At 38.2% G+C, this 12127-nt stretch overlaps 1 protein-coding gene across 1 annotated transcript in view; it reads right to left on the reverse strand.

Annotated features, from left to right (window-relative positions):
- Nucleotides 1-6660: 6660 nt before the first annotated feature.
- LOC139696843 (sodium-coupled monocarboxylate transporter 1-like) overlaps nt 6661-12127 on the reverse strand; it is a 31876-nt gene continuing 26409 nt past the window's right edge. The window contains exons 10-13 of the mRNA XM_071595724.1: nt 11702-11885; nt 10172-10258; nt 7533-7711; nt 6661-6976 (exon numbers count right to left, since the gene is read on the reverse strand). Of these exons, the coding sequence (XP_071451825.1) occupies nt 6661-6976; nt 7533-7711; nt 10172-10258; nt 11702-11885 (766 nt within the window). The remainder of the gene's footprint in view (nt 6977-7532; nt 7712-10171; nt 10259-11701; nt 11886-12127) is intronic.

Below are 12127 nucleotides of genomic sequence, written 5' to 3' on the forward strand. Positions count from 1 at the left end.
AAAAAGAGGTGCCTGATTTATTGGTGCAATATCATGTAACAACTTCGATTCTTCCAATCTATAACAGGTTAAATTTGCAAAACTTTAATAATATTCTATATGACACCTTTGTGTCACAAATGTGTAAAACAATAGTATTAAAATTATAGCTGCCTATATCATTAATCGAAAACTGGCTTACATCGTCTGTCCCAAAAAGTAAGTAGAATAAGTCCGGGAAAAATGTATTACAGATTAACGTACAAATTACTAAAATTCCTCAAAATAGCACCTATGTGCAGCGTCGGCCGGAGGTCTGGAACGGCGCGTTGTCGTTGTGCAGCCTCCAGTTGGAAAAGGTCTCCTTCCTAGCACGTTGCACTCTTTTCTGTGGCCTATCGAGGATAAACACGCAAAATATATTCTTCACTGTCTGTCTCTGAGGCCCTAACTCCTTTTGCATGACCCCATTCGAGTAGGAAAAGACTACTACTGTGACAAATCCTGTATTGTCCCGATTGCACCAAGATTGTAAATAATCCGTTATTCTAACATTATATTTTCTTCCTATTCGACCAAAAGAAAAACAAATTACAATTTTTTGTTTTTGCTGTACACTTTAATAAATATAACCTAATATTGCCAACACTATTGAAGACATATTTGGGAATGAAAATCCATCTGCCAATCGTCACACAGAAAACCATAATGCTAAAACCTCTCGTCTTCTTCTCTCCACTATAGTTGCCCATTGAAATCACTCCATAAATAATATTCTCTTTGGAAATCAGGCTGTCAGTTTAATGAAAGCGAGTGTGGTAATTTGCCTGTTTCTGGCCCCGTAATTCCGATTATTTATTGATAAGGGCCGTTAAAACCGGTTGAGGGCCAATCAAAATAAAAATTTGGAAAATTGCGAGGTGTTCTTATCTTATTCCCTCGGTTATCAAGGCATAAGTTTGATAACCGAGGATAGACCTCAACACCTATCAAGCCTGAAGCCGTATGGTTTTCAGGCATTCAAGGTAGAGGGTCAATTCCTTCTCCGCGGTTCCCCAGGAAGATTTTACTATGGTAGGGTTTCGTTGGAAGTCGGTTTTGGATAGACTCTCAGTTTTCAACAATTGGATTGCAAGCGTCATCTAACTCGACATGACGTGTCACCCTACAGAGACGCCTACTCATTTCCTCCCAATATCTTTCCCATTTTTTATTCTTCCCTCTTCCGCAGTCTTCAATATTTCATGCCTTGTGTCCACTTTTATTTTCTCCTCCCCCCATGCTTTTTACTTCTGCGTTCGTTTTCATTTGTCTCTTTTATACCCCTTCCATTCTCCCACTTTCACATTTCAAACCCTCCAATCTCCTGTCGTCATCTTGCACCAGGGACTAAGCTGCCGATAGCGTACAAAACCACGCCCCATATCAAAGTTTTCTCTTATCTTTATTTAAATTCACACTTAAAGCCCCTGTCATTAACTCCGTCCACTTTAAGAAAACATCTGTACCTAATGTAACTCTTCTTCGCATTGCTCTGCTGATTGGGTCATCTTCATCCAAATGTATTTTCTGGTTAGATAAACTGACTTATTTCCTCTAGTTTATAACATTTAATTCTAATATTTAGCGTAGATTTGCAGTTTTTTGATAATCATACCACATTTGTTTTTTAGATTGATTATTTTGCCATACTCATCGCATTCCTTTTTAATGCAATCTGCAATGGCTGTTATGGTTTTGCTAATTAGTTGACTTCTGAATGACCATCAGGAAATCTGATTTTCATGCTATCCCCGACTACTTACGTTCCTACGAAGGAAAATATGATGTAGCATGAATAAAACCGGAGGTGTCAATAGTCACAAGTAATCGAACGTGAGTTTTCCGTTCAAAGCCGAACGCTATACCACATAGCTTCCATTCCTGTGTGAAAAGTGTTAAAAAGGTAATGGATTTCAGCTTAGTGATGGTTCCTTGCCCCATATTGGCCAAGAGCGCAATTAGACGATTTCAGAGGAGCGTTGCGATCGGCGATAAATATTTAAGGTTTACATCGTATTTGGACCTGTACACGATATGCAAATAATGATATTCAATTATCGCTGCATGGGCATTCCTGTATGAATGAGCTGTTTTCGGTTGAAACGTGCAAATTAAATTATTTGGAATAGCCGAGTAAATATAGCTGATCTTAGTACTGGTGAATATGTAGTCCATCAACACCCCCCGTTTATGCGGCTTTGGACTTTGTGTGCGCAGTTAAATACTACCGGGCTTATAAATACAATGTTTGTAGAAAAGGCATCGGGAAAAGTTTCGGAAAAATAGATTTATTTTAGATATTGCTACAATGCCTCAAAATTCTTCAAAGTACATCCATTGAGAGTTAAAATACTCTATCCAGCGGCTTTTCCACCACTCGAAGGCTCCCTGGTAGGGAGATTCTGGAAGGACTTTAAGGGTACGCATACAAGCTTCTCAGACCGCACTTATGGTACCATTGTGGTATCCTTTGAGGAGGAATGTCACTTTTAGGAATAGGGAATAGTCTGCTGGTACCAAGTCCGGACTTTCTGGGGGTTGGGGAATCTTTGCGAATACGTTTTTCGTCAGGTAGTCGGTTACCTTGGAAAAGATGAGGCTGAGTACCTTCGGGACGAGTATAATGGAGATCTTTCGCATCGCCAATTTATCGGTGATGATGACGTATACTGTCATATTATCAATGCCAATACGATCTGCGATCATACACACATTTCACCGTCGGTCTGAATTCAGCACTTCACGCATACATTGTTGTCTGTTCTTGACGGCCATCCAGCGCGGGCCTCGTCCACCACACTCTCTCAGTAATCATCGAAGAGCTTGCGCTGCTTAAAATCAGCTGTTTGGGACATTCTTTCATCCGTGAACACTTGGCAAATCATGCCCAAAGTCTGCATCTCCAATTTCCTTTTATCAATCCCATCAATTTTATAAATGAACCTTCATTTCTTTTGGTTAACTTAATTTACCATCAGTATTTGCAGTGCACATGTGTCTCTATTGTGTAAAATGATACTTTGAGGTTGTAACACAATGCATTTGTTGGGTAATGAGTTTTTCATGAACTATTAGGTGGCATTTAAAGGAGATGATTTTGTCGTATTGGTTCCATATTGGATAATATTTATGACTTGTTTAATGAATTACAGTTTTTTACAAATTATTATAAAAATCAGTGTGATCGCAAATAATGAGTTTTGGTGTCTTTATTTGCTAAAATAATTAATTTTCAAATAATTAAGTATGGATATCCATCCTGACTTGTTATTATATTCCAACTTGATCCTATGCCTTGACTTTACTTACATATGTAGATATTAATGTCAATAATGGGTACAAAAACTCTCCTGATAAGGCCGGCACAAATATGAACAATTTGTGTCAGCTGTGTAAATCACTGCTCATCAATATATGTAGTGTACAGGGTTCGTCCGGAAAATAAGTGTACTGATTTTTTCCCGCCGCTCCAGGCGCGCCCAGCACCGCTCTGACGGGCTGCGATTGGAGGGGGGTATGTTGGCAAGCGACGCTGAAAAAGGCAGTCGGCTCTGAGCTGTGGTGTAGTGAGGAGCTCTGTTAACGCGAACCTCCACGCTCGACCCGCGTCACGGAACGCGATGCCGAAGTTTTTGGAGCAGCGTTATTCCATCAAATTTGCGGTAAAGCTTGGGAAATCGTTTACCGAAACTGTCAGTATGATTAACCAGGCTTACGGGGAGTCAGCCATGTCCAGAAACATGATCTTTCGGTGGCACAAGATGTTCGTGGAGGGCAGAGAAGAGGTCGACGACGAACCACGGCCTGGACGCCCATCAACGACGCTCACCGACGAAAATGTGCGAAAAGTTCGCGATGTACTGAACTCTGATCGTCGTCTTAGTGTTCGGATGATAGCAGAGCAGTGTAATGTGCCAAAAACAATAGTGCACGAGATTATTAGGCACCAATTACAGATGCGAAAAATTTGTGCAAAGTTGGTGCCGAAAGTGCTCAGTGATGATCAAAGACTCAATCGTTTGGAAATCGCGACACAACTTGCGGATCACTGCAAAAATGATCCACATTTTTTAGAGAACGTTGTTTCGGGTGACGAGACGTGGATCTTTTGAGTTCGACCCGGAGTCGAAGAGACAAAGTGCGGACTGGCACACCCCATCATCACCCCGTCAAAAGAAAGCTTGCATGAGCAAATCTCGGATCAAGGCGATGCTCATTGTCTTTTTTGACAAAAGGGGAGTCGTACACTACGAATTTGTACCTGAACGACAAACTGTAAATGCTGCATTTTACGTCCAAGTGCTCGACAGGCTTCGAAAACGAGTCGCCCGCGTCCGGCCAGCGATCAAAAACATCTGGCGGCTGCATCACGACAATGCGCCGTCTCACACCGCGCTTGTCGTGTCGGACTTCTTGGCCAAGCACGGCGTGGCAACGCTGCCGCACCCGACCTACAGCCCGGACTTGGCACCACCGGACTTCTTTCTGTTCCCGAAGATAAAGAGGAGTTTGAAAGGAACGCGATACGGGACTTTGGACGCCGTCAAAGAGGCCGTGACGACGTGTCTTCGAGAGGTTCCCGATGATGCCTTCGCGGGAGTGTTCCAGGAATGGGAACGCCGCTGGCACAAGTGTATCGACTCACAAGGGTCCTATTTTGAGGAATATTAGCTTAAGATATGTAAAAGTGTAATAATTTTTTTTTCCTGAGCTCAGTACACTTATTTTCCGGACGAACCCTGTATGTCACTTTTGTGATTAAAAATTTTTTTCATCATCAGTTTCTTATTTATACACTTGTCTCATATATATTTCAATGCAAATATTGCAATTCGTATCAAGCCAAGTTGGTGCATGGAAAACGTGACATATTGTTTGTGAAAAATCACTTGTTGAAGTAATGGATTCTGAATATTGCTCAACACATTTTCACATCATCGTTTGCCATTATCAGAAAGTATTAGCCATCTGTGAACAGAAGAAACATTTTTTATTAAGATTTGTTGAGAATCCAATGTTTTTCCAAGTTTTCTGCTTAAAAGTAAGATATGTATGTCTCACCCACAATTAATATATTAGAGAACTCAGTAATTAATATCTATTCCTTGAAAAGTTCATTTCTGTAATCCTTTACATTTCCTTGAAAATGTTAACTTTTTTTAGAATATTGTACACTGACAAAATTAATCGGTTTGTTTTGATTTACAATGCATATTACAGGTATAAATCATGTGAAGTTTCTCATAATGTCATTAAAAGGTGTGGACATATTATGGAAGAAAACCATGGGAAAGTGGACTCTGCGGTTACTTGTTTCCAAAACATTAGGAATCTTACCAGCATTATCAGGAATTACTTTCCTTGCTAGAAAGGGATTAAAAAAATGAATGTAGGTACTTAAGGGAAAACATTTTAAGTATATTGGTAGGTATATTATGGAGTGTGCTTACTTTCCTAGTTTGATCATATTTTTTTATTGTGGTTGTAATATAATATATTAAATGCACCATTGAGTGATAATGGAATTTTGGTGACAATCAAGTAGTGGTAGTATTTATGGGAGGCGACTGAGAGCTGAGGTCATTTGCACCATAGGGGAAGGACAGGAAATGATGAAGGGTGGAGAGGAACCAGCATCGGCATTAGCCTACTCTTTATGAAAGGCACCAAGGGGTCCACAGCTTAACATCCCATCCGATGGATGGCGTACTCACTCAAAGTGCCCTCCACAAAGCACCTCAAGTAGGGATCGAGATACATCTGAAAAATATTCAACACCGCTGGGATTTGAACCCGCGCCCTCAGGGTGGGAAGCCAGTACATTAGCCCCTGCACCATCTCGATCCCCCGACAATCAATAAATAATTGATTGCAAAACAAGCCCTGGATTACTGTAAATCATGGAGAAAACAGAAATGTGAAAATGTGTGTACTTATATGTAATTATGCTCAAAGCAAGTGAAACTTATCAAGTATGTATCCTGATCAGGTAGACTATGTGAAATATGATGCAATTATCTTTAGAGAATAGATTCACCCGAAAAAATAGCTTTAAAAATTTTCCAATAGAAATGTTTATGAATACAACATCCCAGAGGAATTTCTCATTAGTTTTAGAGGCAGCGGTTCTTAAATGATACAACCTCTTTGACATCTGAACATGATTTGCAGAGAGAAGTGAACAAGTGCACAGTGATGAAGACGAATAGGCTTATTGTAGAAATAATGTTCAGTTGTGTTTTTTAGGAGAGACAGTTGTAGCTGCTTCGTTTGATAGCTTCTGTCCATCCAAAATTTAAATTATCTGGTAGGTTACGTATGATAATTTTTAAATCAAAAAACTAAAAAATATCCATTTCCCTTTCAGGTTTAATAAAAAAATGATAAAAGTAAGAGGTTGATGTCTGCTTTTTATTTATTTATAATTAGTTCAAGCAAAAGTTATTTCTATAATTATTGAAAGGATCATGAAATAAATGAAACCATATCTGATGACTAAATTTTATGGCACACAGCTTTGGAAATAGACTGATTATCAGGGGATTAATTGCATACTAATTTTTGTGTTGTTTCAGTTATAGTCCATTATTATTCTTTAGTATCCCAATGGGTATTGGTGGTGAAGCACCTAGCTATGGATCAGGTTGTTGTATTCTTCTTGCTTGCATGGTTCTTATGGTTCAGTCCATTCATTATTACCTTCTGGTTCCTCTCTCCTCCCTTGCACTGTTTATAGAAAAGGGACCGAATTGGGGGTGTGAGGTGTTTGATATGGACATCTTTGAGTTCATTTGGTCCAGTAATGGCTGTCACTATCAATCCTACCACCACAGAGGTTACAAGCCCAATCAAGCCATACCAAGTGTAGGAGACCCGAAATATCCATGGTATGTCGTTCAGTGGCACATGTTCCAAATAGCTGGCATTTGTCTGAAGAGCAGCATAGAGATGATACCTGAGAACACGGATGAATTAAGGAATTGCTTAGTTTAATTGGATGTGATTGTATATTTGTATTTGTACAGAAATTTGGTATTAATGTTAAAACCCATCAAAATCAGTTTCTTATATTTTTCTATAATAATTATAATTTCTGTTAACAAATATTCAACAGGCACAATGTGATATTGCTGGTGGTACTTGTAGATCAGCATTCATATCATGGTTAATGATGCCAAACTTAGAATTTAAATTGAAGGGGAAATATTGTGACGCAAAATTTGTCTTAAAAGAGACTATTTTTGAGAGATGAAAAAGAACTCATTATTTAAGGTAGAATATTGAAGGAAAATAAAATGATCAAGTTATATTCAAGTTTAAGGAATGATTTAAATTTATCAACATGGGACAGCACACAAAATTATGATAGCATTGGCTTAAAATGTAGGTAAATATAGATGCTTGGCATATCTTTCGCCATGACAATGATGATGATCATTCTTTTCCGTTATTTCTGTTACATTTTCTGTTATTCCTATTAACTTTGATTGAAGTAAAATATAAAGGCATACATGGAACCATTTGTGTCCTGAAGTGGAGCATTCCTGGTGAAATTCAATGGGAAGGTACAACCATCAAGAGAGACGGGATTCTTTGGTGACTGGATATATCCATTTGTTATTGCGAATTGATTCCCAATGCAGATGATTCCCATGATGACCAGTCCTGTAATGCTCCCAACAAACGTTCCCTGAAAATTGAATGATGGAAAAGAACAGGACTTCCTGTAAAATGCTAGCAACATATTTGCATAGCATCTGAATGAATATTATATTGTTTGACAGTTCAGCTTAACCAATGTGCTCCTTTGACATCATCAATGACAGTGATTTTTTAATTGAATGACGCGTCATATCTGGCAAAGTAAATTAGGGGTGACATACAAGGTGTGATCAAAGAAAGACCAGACTGATTTTATTCTACGCAAACTGTTCAACAGGATGAAACGAGACATAATGTGCCATCTAGCGACACATCTGATAACTAAAATGAGAGGTGTTGCATTTGTTTACATTGAGCCTTATGCAGCAGTAGCGTTACGTGTCTCAACCTGTTTGTAGCCACGTGCAATGGCAGCAGTGAAGGAGCTAGAGGAACATTGTATGTATGTGAAATTTTGTTTCAAACTTGGCAAAAGTGCTACGGAGATATTTGGAATTATTCAGCAAGCCTTTGTTAAGGAAGCTATGAGTTGAAGCCAGTGTTTTGACTGGTACAGTCGTTTTAAATCGGGCAGAACCTTGATAGATGAAGATATACAAACAGCCTTCCACTTCAAAAGACCCCAACCATGTCAAATTGGTGAAGGATTTGGTGTGGTCAAATCACCATTTAACTGTTAGGGATATAGCTGAGGGAGTGAACATTAGTTTTGGATCCTGTTGGACAATTTTGACAGACATTTTGGTTATGACGTGCGTTGAATCAAAATTCATCCCACAGGTGCTGACTGATGAACAGACAAAAACGTGTGGGCATTTGTCAGGAACCTCTGGATCGAGCCAATGCAGACCCAGAGTTTCTTAAAATCATTGTAACCATTCACAAAACCTGGGTTTATGGTTATGATATTGAGACAAAGGCCCAGTCTTCTCAGTGAAAAGGCCCTTATTCCCCACAATCAAAGAGAGCTTGCGAGTTCTGGTTCAATGTGAAGCTCATGCTGATGTGTTTCTTCGATTGGCAAGGGCTGATTCATTACAAATACATCCCTCAAGGTCAAACCATCAACAAAGATTTCTGCTTGAGGCTTAGGGTCGCAGTGAGAGGAAAGAGGCCAGACATGTGGATAAACAATGCATAATAACCACAATAACATGCCAGCTCACACGGCACTGATCATGACAGAGTTTTTCACCAGAACCAGAACTTCCATGACCCCACAGTCACCCTACTATCCAGAGGTCGCTCCATCAGATGTTTTTTTGTTTCCAAAGTTAAAATCAACCTTGAAAGGGCGCCGATTCAACTCTATTGCGGACATTTAAACTAATTGTATGGCAGACCTCAAGAGGAACCCTAAGGTGGCTTACCAGGCAGGGTTCAAGATCTGGAAGAAATGTTGGCAAAGGTGTGTCATTAGCCAAGGCATGTACTTTGAGGGCAACAAGTTCAACTAGGTTGTAATTGTCAAAATAAACAAGTTATAAACTCTATATTGTCTTTTTTTGATCACAACTTGTATGCTAAAAGAAGAAGTTTGTGCTTCTTTTGAATGTGGTGATGAAAGTAGTGTGACAAAAATTTCAAACATAATGTCACACTCTTTTATCAGCTTTGTCAATTACTTGGCAAATTCTACAATGCTGCACTTGAAAGGATGCATAGGTAGTAAATGGCCGATGAGTGAAGTAAGCTTCTGTCACCATCCAATTTACTCATTTCGGCTAATGTAAAATTATTACCTAAACATAAGAGTGAAAAGTACTTATGTATAGAATGCTCTTCACGATGGGTGAATCCTGATTTTGAGAATAAAATATATACTTCCCAACCTGTCTAGCCCACAAACCTGAAGCATGCTTTAACCAGGGGTAGATTTAGGGGAGGCGACAGACAGCTTAAGTCATTTGCTCCATTAGGGATGGATGGGAAAGGAAAGTTGAAGAGAAACACAGAATCAGAAATACCCTACTCTTAACAAAAGGTGCCAAGGGGTCCACAGTTTAATGTCCCATTAGAAAAACTCACTCCAAGTGCTCTCCACAAAGCACCTCTGGTAGGGATCGGGGTACCATGGATAAATATCTGCAGTCTTCAGGTTTTGAACCCGAGTCCTTTGAGTTGGAAGCCAGTATGTTAGCCACTGCACCATCACGATTTACAGTTTGCTTTTTATAATGTGTTTATAAACTTTTGAGTAACTTAATTAAACCAAAGAAGACTCAAGGCCTTGGCCAGGTTCATCTCAAATCTGGATTGAAACATTTCTTTGTAAAGTTGCAAGGTGGCTTCTAATTGAATTTAATTAGATTCAGCTACTCATGATTGTATGAGTAAATAATGCTCTCTAAACTCCTGAACTAATCTATGTCAATAAGTTAGTCATGCTTTGTTGAATTGAGGAATTTAATGTATATTAAAGATTTGGGTTGCAATTGTTAGTATATATTATATTAGGCTACAATTTTAACTGATCATACTTGCTTACCGTAGAATTTGCCCATGGGAAGAACAAGCCCAGTACAAAAATACCCAGCATGGGTCCACATGTGATGCCTTCCAGAGACAGAGCACTCTTGAAAAGAAATGGATGAAATGTAAAACTTGTGCTACATGCTCCATGGAAGATTCATTGTCGTCATTTCGACAATTAATCATGATATTTTTTTGTGAATTTTTATTAATTATTTCCACTAATACAATGATAAAAATAGCTGTCATTCATGTTCCTTTTTAATACTGCAATATTAGAAATGTAAACATTTTTTTCTGTTTTTTTTATTTTCATGGACAGCAATAGTGAAAATCGCCATCAGTCAAAAAATGAAATCTTTTACTTTTATCTATTGGTTTATCATTTAAGTGAAGTTTTAAATGAACATATGCTGAAAACCACTATATGTCTTGGCCTCACTCAACTAGATACAACCTGGAACCCTTTTGCCCTGAGCCCACCCTGAAATCCAACCTGAAATGCTTTTCCTCACTTTACCTGCCTTCTTTGGATTCTCTTAATGTTCCTACCTTATTTCCCACCAAGCTCAGTATTTTGTTTGATATCTTTCATTTTTTTTTAGTTTTTACCTTATTCATTCTTGTACATTTCCTAAGCCTCCTAGTCTATACCTATCATCTTTGAAGTATTGAAGTTTCTGAGCTATACATGTCAAAGCTTTATCTTTTCATGATGTCCTTACTAAATCTCCCTGTCATCAATTCTCTCCTGGTGCAAGATTTTTTCTGAGCACAATTATTGTCCTGATGCCCATAGTACTTAATAAATATTAGTCCAAAACACTTACTTACAAGATAAGAAAACTATTCCACTAACCATGTTATAGTACCTCCTATTTTAATGTTTGAATTAGCATTTATATTGCTCAAAAACCTCATTACCTTTGTTTTTTACATTGATTCTCATGCCATACTAATCGCACAGATCTTCTGATGATGTCAGCAATGATTATGACCCTTCACATACCAACTAACTAGAGCTTGATATTTTCAAAAAGGTTATTGATTTAATGAATTCCTCAGCCACTTTCATTCCCATCTCCAGTTCTACCCATGTATATATTGAATATGATGGGTAATAATAAACATTCTTGTCTACCTAACACTGCCCATTCAGATTCTCCATTGGCCACTTGCACCTTAGCAGTCTGTTATATGTACAGCAAATGGATAATTACCCTATATCTCCAATCTACTCCTATTTTCCAAAATGCATTCATGTATTCCACCCATTTCAATCTATTGGATTAATCTTCCAATTATAAAGAAATTTTTACAGTTTTCATTGACACCAAAGTAAAGAAATATAGCAAATATAACCATTAATCTTTCACATGCAAATTTTAGCCTGCCCTATTCAATAGCTCTTTGACCAAAACTTTTGAGTAACAATGGTTTTCCAAGTTACCACTTGAAACTGAGCCTCTTTGTTTTACGCTGGAGCAGAGAAGTGGTCATAGCTAGTTAAGGGTGAACATTTTTAGGAGTTAGTGAAACTAAATACCTGTACAACACCTTCTAAATTCTCAATAATGAACACCAGGATGACACAGATAATACCAAGGACTGCAGAAATGATCTTCATGATGAATGATGCCCTTTCTTCAGATGTATTAGAATTTAGGAAGGGACTGATGAAGTCTTCATAAACCACACCAGACATTGAGTTCAGTGCTGTTGACATGGAACTGAGAAAGGAAAGAATTTACTTTTAGTTCTGATAATATTATTAGAACTATTAGTGAAATAATAAGACATTATCTAAATGATACTACCCTGTCCAATAAATACGCGAACTGAGGCCATTAAAAATTTTATTTTGCAAAAAAACTGATTTTTGCCAGAAACTGGCCAACAATCAATGCTGAATGAGCTGTTGCATTGTCATGGTGAAGAATCCATCCATGATACTTGGTTAAAATAGTGTGAA

Source organism: Hetaerina americana, unplaced genomic scaffold (assembly GCF_022747635.1).
Source record: "Hetaerina americana unplaced genomic scaffold, ioHetAmer1.1.p SCAF_7, whole genome shotgun sequence".
In the NCBI taxonomy this organism is placed as follows: Eukaryota; Metazoa; Arthropoda; class Insecta; order Odonata; family Calopterygidae; genus Hetaerina; species Hetaerina americana.